The sequence below is a fragment of the Varanus komodoensis genome, unplaced genomic scaffold (genome assembly GCF_004798865.1).
Source record: "Varanus komodoensis strain SLA01 unplaced genomic scaffold, ASM479886v1 scaffold14_1, whole genome shotgun sequence".
NCBI lineage: Eukaryota > Metazoa > Chordata > Lepidosauria > Squamata > Varanidae > Varanus > Varanus komodoensis.
Window position 1 is genome coordinate 14,141,071 of NW_025335438.1, and position 22,940 is coordinate 14,164,010.

At 39.9% G+C, this 22,940-nt stretch overlaps 1 protein-coding gene across 1 annotated transcript; it reads left to right on the forward strand.

Moving 5' to 3' along the window:
* On the forward strand, positions 1-22,550 carry TTPA (alpha tocopherol transfer protein). Its single transcript, XM_044424473.1, has 5 exons — positions 1-301; positions 7,830-7,983; positions 12,939-13,132; positions 16,375-16,485; positions 19,169-22,550. Exons 1-5 carry the CDS (start codon positions 101-103, stop codon positions 19,346-19,348), a joined length of 840 nt encoding a protein of 279 aa, XP_044280408.1. The 5' UTR covers positions 1-100; the 3' UTR covers positions 19,349-22,550.
* The last annotated feature ends 390 nt before the right edge of the window (positions 22,551-22,940 follow it).

Consider the following 22,940-nt stretch of genomic DNA (forward strand, 5'->3'; position numbering starts at 1 on the left):
TCTCCTACGCTCCCTTCCGGCGCTTCTGGCGCAGTGTACCCTCTTCGCCCTCCCTCCTGCCCTCCTCGCCACCGTCTGCGCAGGGACCCTCCGCGGCGCCATGAGCCGCGAGGACGCGCGCCCGCCGCAGGGGAATCTCAGCGCGCTGCCCGACGACTCGCCTCTGGTGCAGCGCGCCGTGACGGCGCTGAGGCGCAGAGCTCAGGAGGAGACGCTCGGGCCGGGGCAGCCGGACCTTTCGCAAGCTCACCTGCTCCGCTTCTTGCGGGCGCGAGACTTCGACGAGGACCTGGCGTGGAAGGTAACAGTCGCGCCCCCGAGCCCGGTGCGCCGCTTCTTTCCTTGCCAAGAACAAGCCGCTTCACGGCTTAAGAATTGGGCGCAGGAGCTGGGATTGGCAGCAGGCAAGCGCTCCCGAAAGCAACTCCCTAGCCTGCATTCTCAAGATTTTTTAAACTTCAGGTCCCATGAGCCCCAGCCAGCATCGCCAATGGCCAAGAATGCTGGGAGCTGAAATTCAAAACATCCAGAGATTGGGCAGATGCGGTGTTAGGGGGTGTCTAACTAGGCTGGAGCCCCGAATCTCCGGGAAACGATCTGCCCCAGCACCCTGATGTCCATGAGCACTTGGGCTCTCTAAGAAAGGTATGGGGAGGTTTCTCTGTTGCATCTAATCCTCCTAGATTACCTGGTGTTTTGTCCACAGTTTTTTAAAGCTACCAATACAGCCATTTTAAATAGCTCTAAATTGGCATATGCATCTTTGTACTTTCTTCTTTTTGGTCCTGTGAGGCTGGACCTATGTAGCACTAACCCTGAGGTAGTTTAGTAGCTTACCTCCCATCTTCAGTTCTTGGTCTTTGTCTGCAAAATTCCAGGTTTAACAACTTCTTTAGGATGGGCTCCCAGAGTGATATTCATTCTTACTCATACTTAGAGTGGGGCCTCTAAAAAGGAATCCAATTTCAGTTACACTAATGTTGGATGCGACTCATTATTTGCTAAAATTCTTTGTTGCAGAACTTTAAGCATCATTTTGCCTGCATGGGAAGTTAGTAGAATGGTCCTGTAGCCACTGCACTCTTTTGCCTCTCCTTTCTTGAAGACTGAAATGTGCATGCTGGTCATTGTTTTGTTTTTCATGTTTATTGGCATTTGTTGGGTTGTTGATACTGCAGCCTTTCTGGTTCATTCTTTCTGGTGCCTGGCAGAAGCTGCCAGAGGAACTGCATCCAGGAAAACAAGTAGCAGGTGGGTGGGTATGTTTGTTGAAAGATTGAAATGGGAAGAAAATGTTAAATCCACACAAATATACCACAGCCCATGTCAAAATTATGCCCACTCACTCCAGTGTTTTCTTTCTGAAGCGGGTAGACACCTACAATTTTCCAAAAGAAATCCACTAACATGCAGTTGTCCTTAGATGAAAAGGGTAACTAGAATTTATGTGAAATCCAGAGGTGCTGTTTTTTTAGTCTTTGGATTATCTGTTCAGTTGAAAGAGATTCTGTTTTAAATATATGAAAGATAAGGAAGAATTACACAGTTGCAGTGTTTAATTAAATAATGGTAAATCCTTTGCAATCTGCTCAAGTGATGTTGAAGTTTGTAACTTTTAAGTGTGACTACATGTATCTGAAATCAAGCTTGATGGAGGCATGAGAGCAGGAAATACAGGTAGAAATTAATGGCATGAGCAAACATTCAAATTCCCCACTTCCATTATTGATTCAGTTAGAATATTACTGTTACTATAAATGACAACATGTATTTTATTCATACATGTATGCAAGAGAAGCAGTACACTTGCTATTCAGCCAAATAGCAGATCAATAACAAAAGTATGTGCACTAACATTGTTTATGGCAATGGGCTGTGGAAGAAAATCTGTTATCACTCCTTCATCCAGCAGCCTTGACCATTTGCAAAACTGCAGTAAAAAACTGCATTCTAATATGGAAAAGGCAACATACATATTGCCTATGCTTTGCAAGTGCATGGAATTAGAATAGCTTATTTTGAGTGGAATTTAGATTGCTGTACGTCTTACCATGATGAGTGCACCTATAGCAAAAAGTTGTTGCTGCTATTCTTGGTAGACATACTTATTTCCAAAAGGAAGACAAAGTGATGATATGCCAGTACGATTTTTTATTCAGTGCTTCAAAAATCTTTAAAATGGAAAATGAACCATAGTAAGAACTGGACAGTTTCCAGGTTTTTGTGTTCCCTATCAGCTGATTTATGTCTGGGACATGCCAACCATTTGGTTCTATGCCAGGACATTTCCTCTGCTTCCAGTGTGTTTTGCCTAACAAAGAGTGTCCTTGATTGCACAATTTGGTCCTCGGCTGTAGCCTACAAATGCATGAGCGAAAGTGATGCTAAACTTAGGGCCCTCCATCAGCAAAATTAATTTTTAATCAATTTAATCCAACCCTGTTCTTGCATTATTTGGGTGTGTAAAAAAGGAGATTGGGATAGCAGTAGCATTGTTTGAACACCAATGATTTGAATAAAATACAACAGACAGATTTTCAGAATTTTGTACAGTCTCTATATGTCTGAGACCTCTAGAAAATCTTAATGAAAGCTTTCTTTGCATAATACACAATTAGCTTACAGAATTTGCTGCTACAAGGTTTGGCAAAACCCACTAGTTTTAAGAGTTTTTTTAAAGTATTGAGCCAATGCATGGAGAATCGTGGCTTTTAGCTGGGGTAGTTAAAAGAAAGGGTAAAGAATGGTAAATATCTGTTACTGAGAATCTTAAGTACAGTGGTAACTTGGATCACGAACTTAATCTGTTCCATGACTCTGGTTGTGACCCGAATTGGTTGTGACCCAAGTCAAATTTCTCCGTAAGATTCAATATAAATAAGGTTTATCCATTCTGGGCCCTCTGAATGTGGTTGTGAGCCAGTTTTTGGTCCAAGCCAAGTCAAATTTCCCTATAAGGTTCAATGTAAATAAGGTTAATCCGTTCTGTAACTATTTTTTTTAATCAGAAATATTTGAAACAAAGTGACAAAGAACATCAAAGTGACAAAGAACAACAAAGTGACCAAGTACTGTACAGTATAGTAGAGAACACTAACTTAGGTGGGGAGCAGGTTATTATTTGGAGGGAGAGTCCCCCTCCATAAGGACATTCGAGAGATCTCTGTCAGGGGTTTCCTCTCTTCTTTGTCTCTTAGCTGCAGGGTCAATTTTGGTGAAAAATCTGTCTATAGTCACTTGTTTTTTTCCTGTGCTGCATAACCCTCCGGAAATGAGAGACCATGTTATCGTTCATCAGATTCAACACTCTGTTCATTACAGTTATATTGGGGTGGTGCTTCTCAAAGAAATTTTATTTATTTATTTATTTATTTATTAAAACATTTCTATGCTGCCCCATTCACCGAAGCCTCGGGGCGGCTCACAACATAAAGTCATAAATCCTGGCACTCATTCCATTTTTTCGTAATGGATTGTATCACATCACTGCTAACCTCCTCCCTGTCTTCCTCTTCCTCAGAGGGATCCTCCTCAGCAAGTACCTTCTGCTGCTCACTCTGGAGTTCAGCAAGTTCTTCTGTTGTCAGCTCCTCTGTGTCTTCCCTGCACAAACACAACTGGGATCATGGCCATCTCCCTACTCAGGGTGAAGTGGTGGGGAGATGGCTGCGATTGTGCTGGTTGCGGGGGAGGGAAGATGGCCGAGATTGCGCCGTCTTTCCTGAAGGAGCACGCCCATGATCACGCGCATCTTCCCTGCATGAACACCACTGCGATCGTGGCCATCTCCCCACTCAGGGTGGGGGGGGGGGAGATGGCCGCGATCTTGGTTGCCACCCAATGTGGAGTTCACGACCCAAGTCAAAATTTTTATGAAATTTTGTTCATGACCTGATTTGGCATTTGTGAGCCGAGACACCACCGTACGTTGTTCCCAACATCTGGGAAGCAAGACTTCATTCTTAAGTATTTCCAGGTGAAAGCCTAAAAATGATTGATTTGGAAGTTTCATACAAGAAGCACTGTGAGAAACTGCTAAAACTATATGTGAATGGCCTGTTTAATGTTAGGCACTTGTCACATCTTGTGTAATTAATTAATTAAGAAAGAAAGTGTCCATAATGGCTGGCTTTTTGCAGATGTGCACAACTCACTGAAGCCAAGGCATTTTGTTCACAAAAAAATCTGGATTGGAATAAAAGTTTTCCCAGTAGGGCAGCTACCGTTCAGTTTACCTACTTCATCTTCTTCATAACTCTCATGAATTAAGAATAGTGTTAATTACTTGGCATATGACAAAGCCATCAACAAAGTTACTTTCAGGCAATGTTCATGGCTGGAACTAGCTATATTGATGGCTCCCGTCAACTGGAACAGATTCATTCACAACTGCATTGTGAAAATACCATTGTACATATTGCTGAGGGAGAAAAGACCACAATTCCAGGAATAAGATGAAACATACAAATACCATTTTGGAACAATGAGTGACAAAACTGGAAACAAATTAAATGTTGCACATACACTGATATAGAAAGAAGCTAATACTTTCTACCAAAGTTTACTAACTATATTATAGCAGAAAGAGCCAGCCTTGTTGGATAATAGGGTGAAGTTACTGAATTTCTCACTCACAGGAAGTTGTATGTTTTGCTGGGAGGCTGGTTCTCCTTCACAATTGCTATAAAATTTAACTGCTTTGCTTGGCATACTTAGCTATTCAGTTTTGATGTATCAGAACTGTTCTGTATTTCATAATGTTTACTTCACATTTATCATAGGCTAGTGCATTCAAATATCAGCATACTAGTCATTGGAAGATTTGTTGTTACTAAAGGATAGCCAGTATAAATGGCTTTGGTCCAAAGTAAAGACTACATTTTGAAGGATTTTAGTTATACTTAACGTGTCTTTTGTGGATATCTGTAACCCTCCTCATTTCAAGGCTTATGGAAATCCAACAGAAGGTGCACAGAGGTGAAACTCACCTCTGCTCTTCTCCCATCCTGTCAAAGTCTTAGATGGCAGATTTCAACTGTCTAAGGCTTTTGCCCAGGTGCGTGTGGCTGAAGTACCCTAAGGATGCATGGTATTATGGTGGATCCTCACCCTTCCCCTCCTTGCCCCTAGAATGCCCAAAAGACTTCTGCCTGTAAGCCATTCTTCCAGCCTTGGAGTGGCAGCTAGCACACAAAGAACCATGTTGGTTGAGAATAAGCACTCTTGGAGGTTGGAGTCATGGCTCTGACCTCTCCTTTGCTTGGCTAGACTCCATTTAGTGGCTATAGGATTGAAGCCTTATTTTCTATATGTTCAAACTTCCTAAAACTGAAATGATCTTGGCAATATCCACTACATTAAAATAGAAAATCCAAGCATTAAAAATAAAAATATGGCAGAATTAAACTAGGGTAACACTTAGAGCAAAGATTAAAACCGTTTCAGCTTATAAAGCCCAATTAAAACCAGTAATATAATATTGTACTAAAAGTGCTAAAACCATTCTTAGTGGGAAACTGACTAGGTCTTCGCCTGGCTTTGAAAAGACAGATGAGGTGCCAGAGGACCCTCTTTGGAAAAAGCATTGTAATAATAAGATGCCACCACCGAAAAGACCTCTCATGTAGCCATCTGCCTTGTCTCATCTGGTGGAGGCAGGCCCTAGATTATGTTCCTAATGACTGGGTAGATAAATATGAGAGGAGATGCTATTTTAGGTAACACATGAAATATGTTTTCATTTTAGTTTAAACAAACCAAATCCATTGTTGACAAATAATAGTAATCAAAACATAATAGAAATTATGAGAAATTGTATTCTTCCCCTGTGGAATGTATTACATGATATGTCTTTTCAAAATATAAGAATTAAATACAATTTGGGTTCTTGTGGGATAGCAGCATGGTATAATATTACTGAATTCTGCCTTACCTTTTCCTGAATGCCAGTGGAAACAAGATATTTAGTCTTTTCATCTGAAAAGAAAGCCATTATTGATTCCAAATTGAGCTATTTTGTGTACAACAGTAAAAAGATCTTTATTGTTAGATAACCCTCCTGTGAAAAATAGTATGTATCTTCAACACTGAAGGGATGTTGAAACTTATATCTTCAACACTAAAAGATGGGATATAAAAGCTTTAAATAAATAAAATGCATTTCAGCTGCAGTGCACCCCTATATATGCTAACTCAAATGTAAGTTCCATTGAATTTGATAGGGCTTTTGCCCTCATAAGTGAAATAGGATTATTGCCTAAGTGTCAGTGTAGAAGAATGGTATAATTAATCCACTTTTTATTTATTTATTTATTTATTAAAACATTTTTATGCCGCCCCATTCGCCGAAGCTTTTGCAAACTTGTGTTACCATGTTTGTGCATTGTCCTTTCTCCTAGGAGCACAGGGTTTAATATCTGCATGTGCTAGAACAGCTTGAGCTGTTCTGACTAGTATAAGTTCACTCAGTGACCTTCAAGACTGGCCAGCAAGCCAAATATCTTATCAGGGACATCAGGAATGTACATATGATCATTTCTTATCAGGCTCATCATTGCAGTGATGTTATTGTTATCACCCAACATTTTGCAAAGGACCACCATTAAGGCAGGGGTGCAGAACCTCAGATCAGGGAGTCAAATCTGGCCTTCCAGGGGTCCTCTGGGGTGGTGATAATGACGACAGGCAGGCAGACAGTCATTCAGGGTTAGTGTGCTTGGTTGTACTAAAGGCAAGATTCAAAGTTACATTTACATCTCTGTGTACATATGCAAGGATAGAATGGGCCATGACCCAGGTGTGTCATGTTAGTGCAAATGATGCTGTGTTAGCAAAGACTTGGTTCCAAATTATTTGCTAGAGGAAAATCCAACTAAACTTTCATTTGTGCAAGTGCAGTTGTGCTATTCATTCTCAACCAGTCACATGTAACTCCTGCGGACCCATTGTAAAACCTGTTGTGCGAACAGTTGCCTATTACTCTTTCACTTCCTGCTATGCAACCAGTTGCACAACTGCTTGCACAATCCATTGCACAATTCAAAGTTTTGGCAAAGCTTTGTTAATTTTGTATGAGTTTGCATATTGAAAGCAAATTCTGGGGTACTTGACAACTAATTTGTTTTGGTGGTTTCCGGGTTTTTGTGGAGTTCCCACCCTCCCCAATTCTATAGTGGATGAAAAGCCTCTTCTAGGGCTTAATCACTGGCAGTAAGAGCTTTAAGATATAATATGTTGGCAATTTAATTTCATCCACTACCGGAGCTTCTCCAAACTGGGATTCAGTCCTTGGGCTGAAAGAAGCTCGACATTCCCCTGCTAGAGTCTTATTTGAATGTCTGCAGCACCTTCCTACCTCATTCCATCTCAAGATTGTGATAATTACTCCAACATCAAATCTCTCCCACCTCCACACACCTGTTTTGCTACCAAGTTGCCTGATGAGGATCCAAGCTGCCTGGAGCTCTCTAAGGCCTGCTCATTTTAGTAGCCATCTAGTTTCCTCATTACACAAATTATGGATTTTGGAATTAAAAATAACAATCAAAATTTTTGTTTTAAAATCATTGGTTTCTGTTCATGCCAAATTATTTGCAGAATAGAAGAGCAAGAGGTGGGGGCTTCTGAAATTAAAGAGTAATCTGACTAAAGTGCTAAAATATATGTCTTTATACATGTCTGTTAAATTTGGAGGGTTTGACTCCCAGGTAAATGTTTAAAGGAATGTACCGTGAGTAAAAAAAGTAGAAAAACAAATGGGAGAGGAGTAATGTTTAACGGTACAAGATCTTTCCCATATACCCATTTTTTCCTACTATTTCTTTCCCCAGCTATTGAAAAACTATCACAAGTGGAGAGCTGAATGCCCAGAGATAACTGCAGATCTGCGGCCCCACTCTGTTTTAAGTCTGCTACATGCTGGATATCATGGAGTATTGAAAGAGAGGGACCCAAGTGGCAGTAAAGTTCTCATTTATAGAATTGGTGAGTCGCTTTTCTTTTATGACATTGGAAAGTGGCATGCTCTTATATCGAGGTATATTCTTTAAACCAAATTCTAGATCAATCACTATGACACCAAATGTTTTGAAACTTTTTTTTATGATTCATGAATTATTAAACTGACTTTCTACTTTAATTAACTGCCACTGTGACTAATTTCTGATTGTACAGATCATTTGGCAATGAAAATTAGCAAAATGCAACTGAATGATTTTTGCTTATATTGCACAGTACAGGGGAGGTTAATGAGTGATCAGTAAATTAAAACCCATAGTACTTTAAAGAGAGCCAGTGTGGTATAGTGGTTAAGAGCATGGGACTGGGACTCAGACGATCTGGGTTCTAGTCCCCACTCAGCCATGGGTGATATTGGGCCAGTCACAGACTCTCAGCCCAACCTACCTCACAGGGTTGTTGTGAGAATAAGATGGAGGAGGAGATATAAGCTGCTTTGAGCCCTTTGTAGGAAAAAGGCATGATATAAATTGATAAATAAATAAATAAAGTGTTCAACCTATCCCATTTGAATGTTCCACATTTTGTTGTGTTACAACTTGAAACTGATTTACTTAACATTCTTACCACTTGATATACACAATATAATTAACACTGTGAAGGTGCAAAATATTCTAATTGTGGCACAAACATTATAGGAACAAAAACAAACTGATGTTGTTAGTTGTGTGCATATGCATCCCCTTTGCTGTGATAGGCCTAAACAAGTTCTAGTGCAACCTGCTGTCCCCAGAAGTCACTTATAAATATTTGGATGGAGTCCACCTGCATGCAATTCTAGTACTACATGATCACAAATTAAATAAACCTATTTCTGGAAGACACAAAGAGAATCATGAAAACCAAGAGCTGTCATCCTACTCCAGGATAAAGCTATTCAGAAGGTTGGGCTATTAAAAAATATCCCAAATACTGAACATTGTTGTGAGCAGGTCTGCCTCCCTTTCTTTCATTTCCCAGCAAATTCAAATGATATTGAAGTAGCACAGTCTTTTTACTAGAGCTTAACAGGTTACATCACTGCCTTGTCGTGGTGAAGGGGCTTGCGTAGCTCAATGAAGCTATGAGCTATGCCGTGCAGGGCCACCCAAGATGGACAGGTCATAGCAGAGAGCTCTGACAAAACGTGATCCACTGGAGAAGGAAATGGCAACCCACTCCGGTATCTTTGCCATGAAAACCCCATGGACAGTACCATAAGGCAAAAAGATATGACGCCGGAAGATGAGCCCCTCAGGTCGGAAGGTGTCCAATATGCTACTGAGGAAGAGCGGAAGGCTAGTACTAGTAGCACCAGAAAGAATGAAGTGCCTCGGTCAAAGCCGAAAGGATATTTTTCTCATCTTTCTGAGAACACATCCCAGATTATTATTATTATTAAATTAAATTTCTATCCTGCCACGTAGCCATAAAGGGCTCTCAGGGTAGTTTACAAAATACTTTAGTGCAATATACAAAATACAATAAAATACAATGTAAACAAAGTACAAGAGTTTAAAACACTACATGTGGCAAGGAACACAACAATTCACAGAATTTCTAAAATAATAGCAGCAATAAAAAATTGAAGCATAATGGTGGCAGCATCCCATTGTGAGGGTGCTTTTCTCTGGCAAAGACTATGAAATCGTTCAGGATTGAGGGCAGGATGGATGGAGCCAAATATAGAAGGAAATTAGTTTGTCTGCAAGGGGACAGGGACAGGTCCTTCCAGCAGGACAGTAACCCTGAACAAAAAGCTGAAAGAACACAGGATGATTTAAAAAAAGACCCTGAAAGTCCTAGAATGACCCAGTCATTTTCAATTCAGCTGAGAATATGTGGCAAGACTTGAAAGTTGCTGTCCACCAGCAGTCCCTGTCTAACCTAGCAGTGCTGGAGCAGCTTTGCTAGGAAGAAAGGCCAAAGATTACAAGTTACAGGTGTACAAAGTTGTTAAAGATTTACCCAAGCAGACTCACAGCTGTGATTATTGCCAAATATGCTTCTACCAAGAGCTTAAGCTATGGGGTGGTGTAGAATGAAATAAATAATAACATTTTACCCCTTTGCTGTATCTATGCATTGCTTTCATTTATTTTTTTCAATCAATATTTTGGAATCAATATAATGTGGGTCTACCACAATTAAAATAGTTTGTACCTTCCCAGTATAGACTCTTGTATGTACATTGAGTAGTAACATGCCAATCAAATCCATTTCAATTCCAGGTTGTAACACAACAAAATGTGGAAAAGACAAAAGAGGGTAGGGTGAATACTTCTCCAAGCCTCTGTACCAACTGCAGATTTAAGCAGCATTGCAATAATTAAAATGGCTATTCAATTACCTGTTGCATTCATTCATTAATAACACACTTAGAATCACTGTGCTCTTCAGTCTTTGAAATCAATGATCCTTTAGATCTGTTCATTTCTAGACTGAAGATTAAATTAAGTGCTGTCACACCATTTGCCTTTATTGTATTGTAACTGTTTCCTTAAGACATGATAGAAATTGAGAATTACTACAAAGGCCCCTGTGGTTGCCCTGATTTGATTTGATTTAATGGCATGGAAACTTCACAGTGTAGCCACTGTAACTATCCTGCTCTCCACTTTCATAAAATAGTATACTTAATTAATCAATGGTGTGCTTTTGCTGTACTTCAATGTATTTGCCAAAATTATTGTGACTCATTTGCCACAAGATAGGAAAGCAGTGGGCATGTTGCCATCTGCACAGGATCATAGTTGCTAAAGTTTGCCTGGCATAACACACAGAATAAACAAGCATTGCCACTAGATTGCCTTTGGGCTTCTCTAGACAGTCTGTCAAAATCATGTCCCATTTCAATTTAGCTTTTATGGAATAGTTAAAAGCAACTAGATGATATCCAGTCCACATAAAGATTAAGGATGTGCCAGCTTTATTGTGCAGATATATGAGGGATGGATGCTACCTTCTTTTTAAAGAGTGAATATTTCTGCATATTTATTTAGCTTTTATAGTACCTCATAGCTGACACTCTCTCAGCAGTTTACCTCAATCCATAAAACAAGACAAATCAAATAACATACCATAAAATTAGGGAAACATTAAAAGTGTAAAACTGCTAAAACAAACAGCAACAAAGAATGAGTCTTTAAAAACACCTGAAGTCCCTGGGTATTCAAGTCAGTCTTTAAAGGCCTCAGCATCAGACCCTGGTGCTGAAAAAAATGACAAGCTTGGTTTCAGGCAGGGCACAGTAGGGAAGTTGTTCCAAAGATGAGAGGTCACCGCAGAGAATGCCCTCTCCCTTGTTGCCACCCTCTCAGTCACCCCCTGAGTTGGCCCTTGGAGGAAGCCCCCAGAGGTCTGAGTGTATCTGAGTAGATTACAGTTGGGAGAGGTGCTCCAACAGGTCCCAATCACAGTAATTCCTTACAGGTTAAAACCAGCACCCTTAACAACATCAACAATAATCATTATTTCATTTCTATACCATGCCATAGCCAAAGCTGTCTGGGCCCAGAAGCATACAGAAAGCCAATGCAAGTGAACTGGAACTGGTTTTATGTGTTCAGAGCTACAGGTCCAGGTTATTCATCTGGGTGCTGCATTCTGCACAAGCTGCAGGTTCTGAACCACATAGAGTTCATTGCAATAATCTAATTTAGAGATCACCAGAGTGTAGATTACTGAAACCAGGCTATCCCTGTCCAGATAGGGGCATAGCTGGGCCACCAACTGAAGTTGGTAGAAGGCACTCCAAGCCACTGAAGCCATCTGAGCCTCAAGTGACAAAGATGGGTCAAGGAAAATCCTCAAGCTACAAACCCTCCCCTTCAGGGAGAGCGCAGCCCCACCTGGAACAGGTTGAACACCTGCCATCCAGTCAAATAACCACCTCAGCATCTCAGTCTTGCCTGGATTGAGATAGGAAAGAGAATTCTCAGTCTCTGAACAGAGGTAGTAGTTCAAATTGACTCCTCTGTAGTCAAATTGACTACACTGTAGATCAAATTGATTACTCTGCAGACAACATCTGGAAAAGCTCCTTGTCAGTTTCTCCTTGGCATGGGGTCTAATTGAAGTACAGGCAAAGTATGAAGCCTGGTTACTGAAAATGAAAGCAATTAACTAGGGTGTGGGCAGGGAAGTTGTACTGGGTCTTGTGCAACAAATGAGAAAGAACTATATACATACTGCTTCATAAACATACCATTTGGAAAGGGAATGATACAGGGCTCTGGAATATGATTCATTTTACTATTGTTTTAATTCTTGTTGGAAATTGACTTGAAAGGAATTATTCCTGAAACGATGACATATTTTAAATCAATATATAAATACAATCTAAAATGTAGAATGTTCTAAGTGTTCATTCATTATATAATTTATTGCTCTGCTAATTAATTCTTTAGACATCTTAGAGTAGCTTATAACAGAAACCCTTAAATTAATACTAAACTCATACTCCAAGTGATTATCCTTATGTAGCTAAAACAGCATTATTGATATACAAGAGGAATATAATCCTTGAATCCAAATTTGCAGAACTATAAAAAGTTTTAAGAGAAAAAGAAAAATTTTAGGGTAGGGAATTACAGAACAGCCCAGTGGGAATGGATGTTAGAAGAAACAGAGAAACAGGAGGTGATGAGGGGTTACAATCTGGCTGGCTGGAAAAGTGAAGAGCAGTGTCCACGCTGCAACAAACATATCAACAATAATAACCCCAGCAAATGTTCAGTTAAACATTCTCATTGCTCAGAATAGTTCATGATCGGGAAGGCTTGCTGAAGTAACTGAGTTATTTGCCTTTATTTTGCCTTTTGTGGACTCTTGTGGTCCAGCACACAACCCAGTTTAAGCCAAAGTACAAGGTTTAAGCCTTTTTAGTTCTGTTGACATTGGCAGGAATGTTTGCTTACTGACCTTCTCTTCCTTTCATTTAGCACGATGGGACCCAAAGATGTTTACAGCATTTGATGTGTTCCGTTTAAGTCTCATCACATCTGAGCTTATCGTAAGGGAGGTAGACACACAGCGAAATGGGGTGAAGTGTATCTTTGATCTCCAAGGATGGAGATTTGCTCATGCCCTGCAGATCTCTCCAACAGTAGCAAAAAGAATAGCTTCTGTGCTCACAGTAAGTTCTGGGGCTTAATTTCAGTGATCAGCTTATGTCTCTGGTTTTAGTAAATGAAGGAAGCAAGTGAATCCCATCTTTTATACATTTGGAAATACAGCAGGGCCCACAATATTCATGAAAATATGTCCAAGCCTCCCAACTAACACTATGAACTGTACATGTACATTTCTTTTTTCACATTATTTGGACAGAAGATTTGTTCTTACCATAGATCCTAACAATCTCAGCATACAGTTCTTTTTCTTTCTCAATTAAATCGAGAATCCTCTTTGGAACTTTATGCCTTTTCTTTGGATGAGGTCAGCTGCAGTTAAGTGAAAACACAGTAATTGACCAGCAGATACGGGGTTCCTGCTGTAAATAAATGTATTCAGTATGGCTTAATGTGTGTTTTTTGATGGCCTAAGATTTTTGGCATGGGATGAGGTTGAACTTCTTTCAGCCCAAGGTTTAAATTCCAGTTTGGAGAAGCTATTAGGCTGCATTCCAGCCTCCTGTTACTGTGCTGCTTTAAATTAACAGAGTTGAACTAGGTTGTGAGGAAAGGGTACAGATTTATCATAATCATTCTCCAGTACTACAGAATAAAAATAATTTCAGGTAGCTGGGTCTAGATTGGTCATGCTGTAAGCAGAAAGGCTTCCTTTGTTCATGGAAGATGTAGGGATCCAGAAGAGGCAACAAGTTGGAGGACGGAGCTGGAGAAACAATTTTTGCTGATCCCTGCAGCCTTCTTCCCACCAGCTCCCTGTCACACTTCTCCAAAGCATTCCATAGCCTTCCAGAACACCAGGAGTACAGGGCACAGGAGGCACAGACAGAGGGTGGAAGGGGAAGCAGGAGCTGCAAACACCACCTCTCTGCTGTCTTTCTCTAGAATGAGCAGAATTTTGCTCAGTGCTACTCTGGATTCCCGTATATTTCTTTGTAAAACAAGGTAGCTGTACTTCAATATCATAACACCATTCTATCCTTAAAATACCACACAAGACTGCTGAGGAAGAAGTGAAGCACTTTCCAGCTTGGCCCATAAAACAATAAACAGAGCTGTGCATGGTACGGTCATTAGAGTGTAACCTTTGTTTGTAGTAACCCACTACCACGGCATAAAAATGTTTTAATAAATAAACAAATAAATAAATACATAGAACAGGTTGAGTTCCATCATGGAGAAAAAACAGGCTATAAGCATAATATGAAGATAGGATATTTGTGCTCACTATATGTACGTTTCTGAGTAACACAGAGAGGAATTCAAAGAAACTAGGTATTAGTGAAAAAAAACTACTTCAAAACAAGATTTCAGTTTCCCATTGTTCCTCGGCCACTCAGAAAGCTGACACTAGAACTCGAAAAGGTAGGCCTATATTGCTTCAGACTATTACATTATGAAATATATTTACACAATGTTGTTAACATTGGTTTAATGATCATTTGACCAAAACATGAATCTGAACCTGTAGTACTAAAATAAAGAAATAGAAGAAAAAGAAAAGGTGTCCTTAAATACAAGAAGTGCAACCATATAGCACCTAGACAGTATCTGAAGAGAAATAGTTTGCACCCCCAGATCCAAGGCTGGGGATGGTGTTCTGACGACACAGCAGGAAATCTGATGGCTGCTTCCACTCCCACATCCCTTCACAGCTGGCATGGAAAGAAGGGGGCATTTTGTGCAGAGGAGAAGCCCAGAAGGATCCAAGGTATGTGCTTTCCGTATACTTCTCTGGCTTTCTTCTATTTCCTTCCAAGATGCTTTAGCTAGCAGCATATGCAGGACTAGAGGACAGACAAGCAAAAACTGTCTTCACCACTCCACCTGCTGTGCACTAGATGACTGCTAAGATTGCGGGCTTGTGACCATCATCATATGATTGCACCCTATGTGGTTTTAAAAAGGGAAAGAACTAAAATAATCTTGCTAAGATATTTGAGATGTTTAATCTTGTGAATAGGACAGGTAAGAGCACCGATGTAAAGTGGGGAACATGATAATTAGAAAGGGCCTGCTGGTTCACCTATCCAGTTCATTATTCTGTTTCCCATAGTGGAAAGCCCTACAAGTAGGAAAAATAAAGTTTGTTCTTTCTTTCTTTCTTTCTTTCTTTCTTTCTTTCTTTCTTTCTTTCTTTCTTTAAAGAGTCATGGACTTAGCAACTGTCAATTTAGGAGAGCATTTCTTGGAATTCTTAGGAGAGTTAACCAAACATTTTTAATATGCCCTGGTTCCAACAAAGGCATTCTTTTCTTTTGCTGTTGCTGTTGCTTTTTTTTTTTACAGGTTTAGATTCATGTTTAAATATTTATAATGCAAATGACCATTAAACTAATGTTACCAGCATTGTGTAAACAGTATTTCATTATATAATAGTCTGGAGCAACATAGCCCTATCTTTTACAGTTCTAGTGTTTGCTTTCTGAATGGCCGAGGAACAACAGGAAACTGAAATCTTGTTTTGAAATAGTTGTTTTTCACTAACACCTAGTTTCTTTTTCCATATGTATTCCTCCCTGTGTTACTCAGAAATGTACATATAGCCACCACAAATATCCTATCTTTGCATTATGCTTATACCCTGTTTTTTCTCCATGATGGAACTCAAACTGTTGTATGAAGAGGTCCTGGGTGACAATTGCTTATATAAACACTGACCAGACTGTGACTAATGGTGGCCTGGTTTGGATGAACACATTTCAACTTACCAAGTCAAGACATGCTTGGGCCTTGTGTTTGCATGCTCATGACATCTATTCCCTGCTCCCTTCTCAGTGTGCAATTATTGATGACTTGCTGGGTTCAGTTAACTATAGTGTCTTTTTATGTGCAGAACCATGATCTGAAACTAGAATTTTAAATTGGTTTGAGATCCTGGTTTATTTTTTTCCTGATAACTGCAGTTTCTAAGTTCAGATCTAATGGAGAAACTATGACTGATTAACTGAGGAAATCTTTCATTATGGTATGCCAAGAAGGTAGGAAGGGGAGCAGGGAAGCCTGCATATCTCAACTAAGCTCTGCCTGTCTTTTTCTTTCTTTTTTCCTTTTCTGAAAGATGAACATATTGTAACCCTTTTATAAGTTCATTACTTGCATTCTTCATAATGCAGTTATGGCTAAGTTCAGAACACTTTTCTGTACTTTGAATGTGTAGCCTTTTGCTTATATGATATTAGAATAAAGAGGGTGCTTGCCTTGATTTATGCTCACTGTCTTGTGTTTTTTCCTCCCCTCTTGGCAGGATTCCTTTCCACTAAAGGTTCGCGGGATCCATTTGATCAATGAGCCTTTGTTCTTTCATCCTGTCTTTACTCTAATTAAGCCCTTTCTCTCTGAAAAAATCAAGGCACGGGTGAGTGAATGCAAATATTTTTTCTATGGGATTCACACATTATTATCCTATTTGTTCTTTTCTTCTTACAAGAAATGTCCATTTTTATTCAGCAGGATCCCATAAGTTTCAAATTTCCATTAATATTGTTTCATATGTGAATTCATAATGTTACTTAGACTCATAGAAGAGTTGGAAGGGACCATTAAGGCCATTGGGTCCAACCCCCTGCTGTTGCAGGACACCAGTTTACACCATCCCACTCAGATGGCTGTCCAGTTTCTTTTGGAATGTCTCTAGTGTGGGAGAGCCCACCACCTCTCTGGGCAGCTGGTTCCACTGTCATATTGCTCTGACAGTGAGGAAGCTTTTCCTGATGTCCAGCCTGAATCTGGATTGTTGCAACTTGACTTGATTGTTCTGTACCCTACACTCTGGTATCAGCAAGAAGAGATCTTGACCTTCCTCTATGAGACAGCCTTTGAGGTACTTATAGAATGATACCATGTCCCCCTTCAGTCTACCATGTCCCCCTTCACAATCAGATGCAAAGTTTGCTCATGTATTCCTTATGGTCAACATAATTATGGCTTATGAGAGTAGGTCAGACTTTTGTAAATGGCAGACTCTTCAGTGGCAGTCTTCAGATTCTAAACTAGAGGAGGAAGAGGAGTGGGCAGGGGGACAAACCCTTTATAGCTCCTTCAACTTTAGCTAGTAAAGTTTTTCAGACCAAACGTGAAAATCAGCCTGTTTCAGAAGGGGAAAATTGGTTTACAGGAGAGGAGGGACAGCAGGTGTGAGGCCCAGTCCTTGACCCAGTGAGGAAGTGTTGGGAGAAACAAGTTCTTCAGTTGGAGAAGCTTCACTGTTTGCACCATCTTGCTGTTGAGCAGCAAGAACCATGCTGAGGGTGCTGCCAGAAGCTTTACTGAAAGGGAGGCACCAAGGGGAAGATTCCAGTTTGGACACAGCCCTTTATGTGAACAGAGGCTTCTATCTTTGGCTTTCATAGAAGGCAATTTAGCACTCAGACTGTTCTGTTATCTGTGGAGTCTCAATAAAAGAATTGCATTTTGAAAGACTGTATTGAGTTTTTAGAACCAAGAAGAATGAAGCACAGGACGAGCTCACAACAGGCCATTTTTCCAATGTAAAATCCCCTACTAGCTTTGTCCTCTTGCTGCCCAAGTGCTTAGCAAAGGAGGCTGGAAAGGAGAATCAACAGGTAGGGAACTGCTCTCAGACTTTTCATGGGATTCTGTGTAATTGTGTCTGGACTGCATGGATTATATGCATGTGAGCTGCAGTTCATGTGCTGGAGACTTCCATGCTAAATGTGTATATGACAAAAAGGAAGAACCAGGTGGGAAGCAACATTGGAAGCAGTGTAGCAGCCTGGCCCTGATCCCTATTTTGTCTGTAATTTTGTCTACACGTGAGCTACGTAAAACCAATGTTCACCTGCAGACATTTCAAAATAGAATTCATGATGGCAGCATTGCAAGAACTCAGATTCCTATCTGGAACACATCCCAGTAGATGTCCATAAAGAACATCTACTTAGGACCACTTTCATCTTAATGAATAATCCTAATGTTAGGACGAATTATAAATGGTACACAATGAAAAGTACAAATGACATACACATTTTCCCTGTACAAAAACATATGTCAATGCCAATCAAATTCAAACTGATCCCCAAATGCTTCATTTTACATGTGTCACTTATGTGCCAAGCCTGGAGAAGCTCATCTATCACTAGCTTAGACCTGAATTCCTTTACAAGTAAAAAAAGACATCATAAAAAACCTCAACATATTTTTTGTTGTTGTTGCCAGCTATATACTAGGTTCTTCTGTTTTAGAATTTGCTACAAGCAGCTCCTCTCTGTTAATGGCACAATCTGGCCTAGATTGCTTAAGTAAATGAATGGTTTTGCCTTTCAGATAGGCTGATAAGATAAACATATTTCCACAAATCAATGTTCCAGCTTGCTGCAGCTGCTAGTATTCCCCCTTCTGATGACTGCCCCAATCACATGCCAAGCAACACAGTTCTCTGGGAATTGCAAAAAAAGTACAGTGGTACCTCGGCTCATGAACGCCTCAGTTCATGACCAAATCAGGTCGTGAACAGAAATTTCAGAAAAAAATTGACTCAGGTGGCAAACTCTGCATGGGGTGATGATTACACTTGTGCCCAGGGCAGGGGAGGAGGGGAAGATGGCCACAGGATCTTTGTTGTTCTTTGTCACTTTGCTTCAAATTTTTGTGATTTAAAAAATAGTTACCGAACAGATTAACCTTATTTACACTGAACCTTATGGGGAAATTTGACTTGGCTCACGGCCAGTTTGGGTCAGAGTTGTGGAACGGATTAAATTTGTGAGCCAAGGTACCACTGTGAAGGAAAAGTAATGTTAGCTTTTAACTTCTGCAGTGGCCCAATGTGAAATCAGAGAAACATTCTCCTTCCATTCTCCTGTATGTTCTGAAGCAGCAAGTGGAGAAAGGGCTGTTTCTTCCCTTTTCCATGGGATAAGTAAAATACTTTGATGCTTTTTGTGAATTTGATTATACATTCAGTTCTTCTGTTAGCTAAGACACCTGCCTTAACAGTATTATAATTGTACAGTGCTCTGGGAATGCCTTTTGGCTTCTGGGATGAGCTAGGTAAACATGTAAACAGTTTGTCATTGCAGATCTACATGCATGGGAACAACTATACACAGAGCCTCCAACAACACTTTCCAGCTGACATTCTCCCAGAAGAATATTGTGGTAAGGCAGTCTCCATTGAAGAACTTTGCAGGGAATGGACCGACTTCATTACAGAATCTGCAGATTATCTACAAAGTATCTCTCTTATGTGTAGTACATAATCAGTGGCAAATCATTTCTGGAGGGACTATAACTCTTTTATTATTATGGAGAGATAAGAGAATTCAATCTAATTCAGTGGATTACTGGATGAAAGGCCAGGGTATTTTTTTACTTTTAATACAAGTTGGCACAGATTCTGCCAACAACTGAAGCAACCAACTACATATATAGACTGGACTTAAATAATGTAAAATTGCTTTTGGAACAGTGTTGAATCTTAGAATAAGCTTACCAGAGAAAACTGTGAGGAAGAGCAAAACTATACTTAAACATTACAATGAGGGGTTTTTCCCACTTAGAATGGACTATACCATGTCTTACAGACTACTGTACTGCCTCTCAAAATCTAGGGTTGAAGGACAGCCTATGCTGGATCCAACCAAAGGCTCATGGAGTCTTCCAGTGACCAACTAGACGTTCTTGAGAACCACACAAACATGAAAAGTGAAAATAGCACTTCCTACGTCCTGCCTTAATATCTGACAGAAGTATGGTGCCCTCACTATGTTAGTTACATTAATTTATCATGGCTAATAGACAGTGACAGACTTATATGACATGAAGATTCTCAATTCATTATTTTTTCAATAATCCAAGCTAGGTGAAGTTCTACCTCTTGTGGTCATAAATGCTGCACATGGCATTTGTATTGTACAGTGGCAGCATAAGATGTCCCTTGCATGAGGCAGGAGGACATGCCACCCACAGCTGCCTGCTATGCCTTACTCTGAAGCAGGCCTCCTCAGAGTAAGGCACTGTGGCTGCTGTAGCCATGGGTACCACCTGCACCAGGGTGGCACAGGCCAGCCTGTCCATAATGCTTCATCCTGAGAAATAGGCCTTCAGAGCAGAGAGTCTAGGCCTGGCAGGACAATCCAGGGGTCCTTAGAGTGAAGCACTGGGCAGGTAGCTACTCTGAAGAAATATGGAAATTGCTGTCCTGCTGCAGCATTTGCCACAGAGAGAGAGTAACTGGCCAGGCTCCTTGAGGTGCCTTTCCGTCTTGATGCCTCACAAGGCAGTGACAGATGCCTTATTAGCTGTGGGGAACACATGATCCTCTGCCATTTCCAGGGTTATTCCGCATAGCCTTATGAGAATTTCATCCCTGGTACTTTGTGAAGTAAGTGTTTCTGACATGAACCTACTGTTCTGCAGTATGTTACATCTCACTTTGAGGTTTGTTTTATTCTTTAAGCGTTAAAAGTATTTCAGGGGGTTTAAAGCAATAATAATAGAATAGTTCTCTCAGCTAAATGTAGCAGAAAGACACTAACTAGCACTGTGAATTTAAATAAAAGTTATATAGTATTCCATACTGCTGTTCACGAATGTGATATTTTCCCATGCTCTTATCAGTAAGCAGCAGATACTTCTCATGAAAAAACAGTTCATCTCACAGGTTTCTAATTTACTTTGATTTTGTAACTGGAAATGCTTTATTCTTTTTAGAATGGAAACTGAATTTGTATTTGAAGTGCAACCCCCCCCCCTAATTTCTGTTTACAGTCTCATAACCATTGTAGCTCAAATGAAATAATGCTGTTCTCAAGCTGCTTCTTGTTCCTGATGACAAATTTCAGAGAGGAAGCTGTGTTATTTCCTTTGGCAAATATGCCTATACTCTACCCTCTTAAAGACTAAACAAGTTATCTTGACATAAGCTTTCATGACCCAGAGTCCACTTTGTCAAATGCATACAGAGGACACACAAATATGACTGTTTTCTTAACAAAATGAGCCCAAAAGCCCAAATGATGCAAGAGAACTGAGTCCATGTAGAGAACAAAGGAGCACACAAATGTAGTCCTCTGAATAAGCTCCAAGAGGCATGGTGTGACCTATTCCATTACTGAAGATCCCACCAAGCACATCAAAATCAGTAGAGTAAATGAAATAATGGATTTTTTAAAAGTATGCTGTCCCCTCCCAAAACTTGTTGAGCCCAAGTTGCCCACCGAACATGACAATGAAATTTGGTTTCAATAAATCCTGACTAAAATACTAAAGAAAATAGTCATTGCCATTTAGGTTTTTATATACAGTATGTATTTTATATATAAATCAGTACTTGTGCAGTCATAGCTGTGATGAATTAACTATATTCATCTGTACTTTACACAGTACTGTAATAGACCTGTACCTTTCTCTGCACTTGACCCTTTGGCAAAAACAACCACCACATACTCCCTGCTTCTCCTCCCTATATTTTGGGGTATATAGATCTTCCCCTACGATCCCCAACATGATCCCCATGGCGACCAATATGACATGTGGTATCCTTTGATGCCTGCCAGGCTCCCTGCCTCCCTGATATATTTAAGCTAAAATGACTGAGTCTGACATGCTGCAAAGTGAATGTTTTCCTTCAAGCCATTTTCATTCTGGCTCAAAGACGAGTGGTGGTGTGTTTTCAAGCTCAGTCCCGACCTCCACTTTTCTTCTTGTCTAACCAGGTGGCTGTCTTGGAAATGCATGTTGTGTGCTTGGCTTGCACTCACTATGGTAACTGTTTCATTTATGGGCAAGCTCCTCCACCACAACCATTTTGTGAGAGCACCTAGAGTACTCTGAAAACTAAGTGTACCCATGGGCCCAAAAAAGGGCTGGGGAACCCTAACCTACCTGTTTAGGTAACTACTTTGCACATTTGATAAAGTTGGCTATGGTCAAAGAAAAGGTCACAATAGCAGTGCAGGTTGTCAGGAAAAATCTCATCAAATGTGTACAGTTCTTTATGTGTCTGGAAGCTTTCTTTTTAATTGATTCAATTAGATATTGAAAAAATTGGTTTACATAACACAAAATATTTTTGTAGTTGCTTTTGTAATCTGGAAATTCCAAAGCTGGAGTAAAACTATTGTTACTTCTACAAATGTATAATGTTGGGAAATGCTTAACTGTTTCATGCATGATTTTTATTTAGGAAATATGTTTAGTTTTCAGATCCTTGTTTCACATTTTATATAATGAGGTGCGCTCCCACAATTGTAAGAAACATGACATAAAAAGGACAGCAGCAAAGAAAACATGTAACATTGCAGAGAAAAAGAAACTCTAATCATATATTAAATCTTATGATTATAGAAGTATACCTTTAAAAGCATCTTATGAGATAAAATTGCTATAACACTCTAATTTTATAATTTTGTACAGCTGATTATTCTAAAGCAATTAAACATCTGAAATGATCCAAGCTTATGTGTGTGTTCCTGTGTGTTTGTTGTTATAAAATGCAAGATGAAAAACTAAATGCTATTTCAGAATAGACTGTTACTGTTAATTCTAGAAGTATTTCATAATTGAGCATACAAAGTTTGAAACCAAATAGTTTGTCAAGAACATCCCTTGATTTGTTAAGGAAAAAAAGCTATACTTTTAAAAAGTTACTATCTTTTAAGGATTCTCTGCCTAAAAGTACTTTTCACTATCTTCGGATAATGGCTTTTATTACAGTGGAAAAGACTGTGCCAAACATTCCTGTTTACTGCATTTTCCAATGATTCTCTGATTGAGTGGTTTATGCAGCATCTCAGCCCACCATGGGCAGCCAGTCATGGTCAGTTATTGTGTAATCTAAACTCAGAGCAT

Excerpts from the sequence above, each read along its gene's own strand:
- TTPA (XM_044424473.1), top strand. The coding sequence starts at position 101 with ATGAGCCGCGAGGACGCGCGCCCGCCGCAGGGGAATCTCAGCGCGCTG. Across the intron at positions 13,133-16,374 it reads GAATAGCTTCTGTGCTCACA|GATTCCTTTCCACTAAAGGT; the intron begins GTAAGTTCTGGG and ends CCCTCTTGGCAG. Across the intron at positions 16,486-19,168 it reads CTGAAAAAATCAAGGCACGG|ATCTACATGCATGGGAACAA; the intron begins GTGAGTGAATGC and ends TTGTCATTGCAG.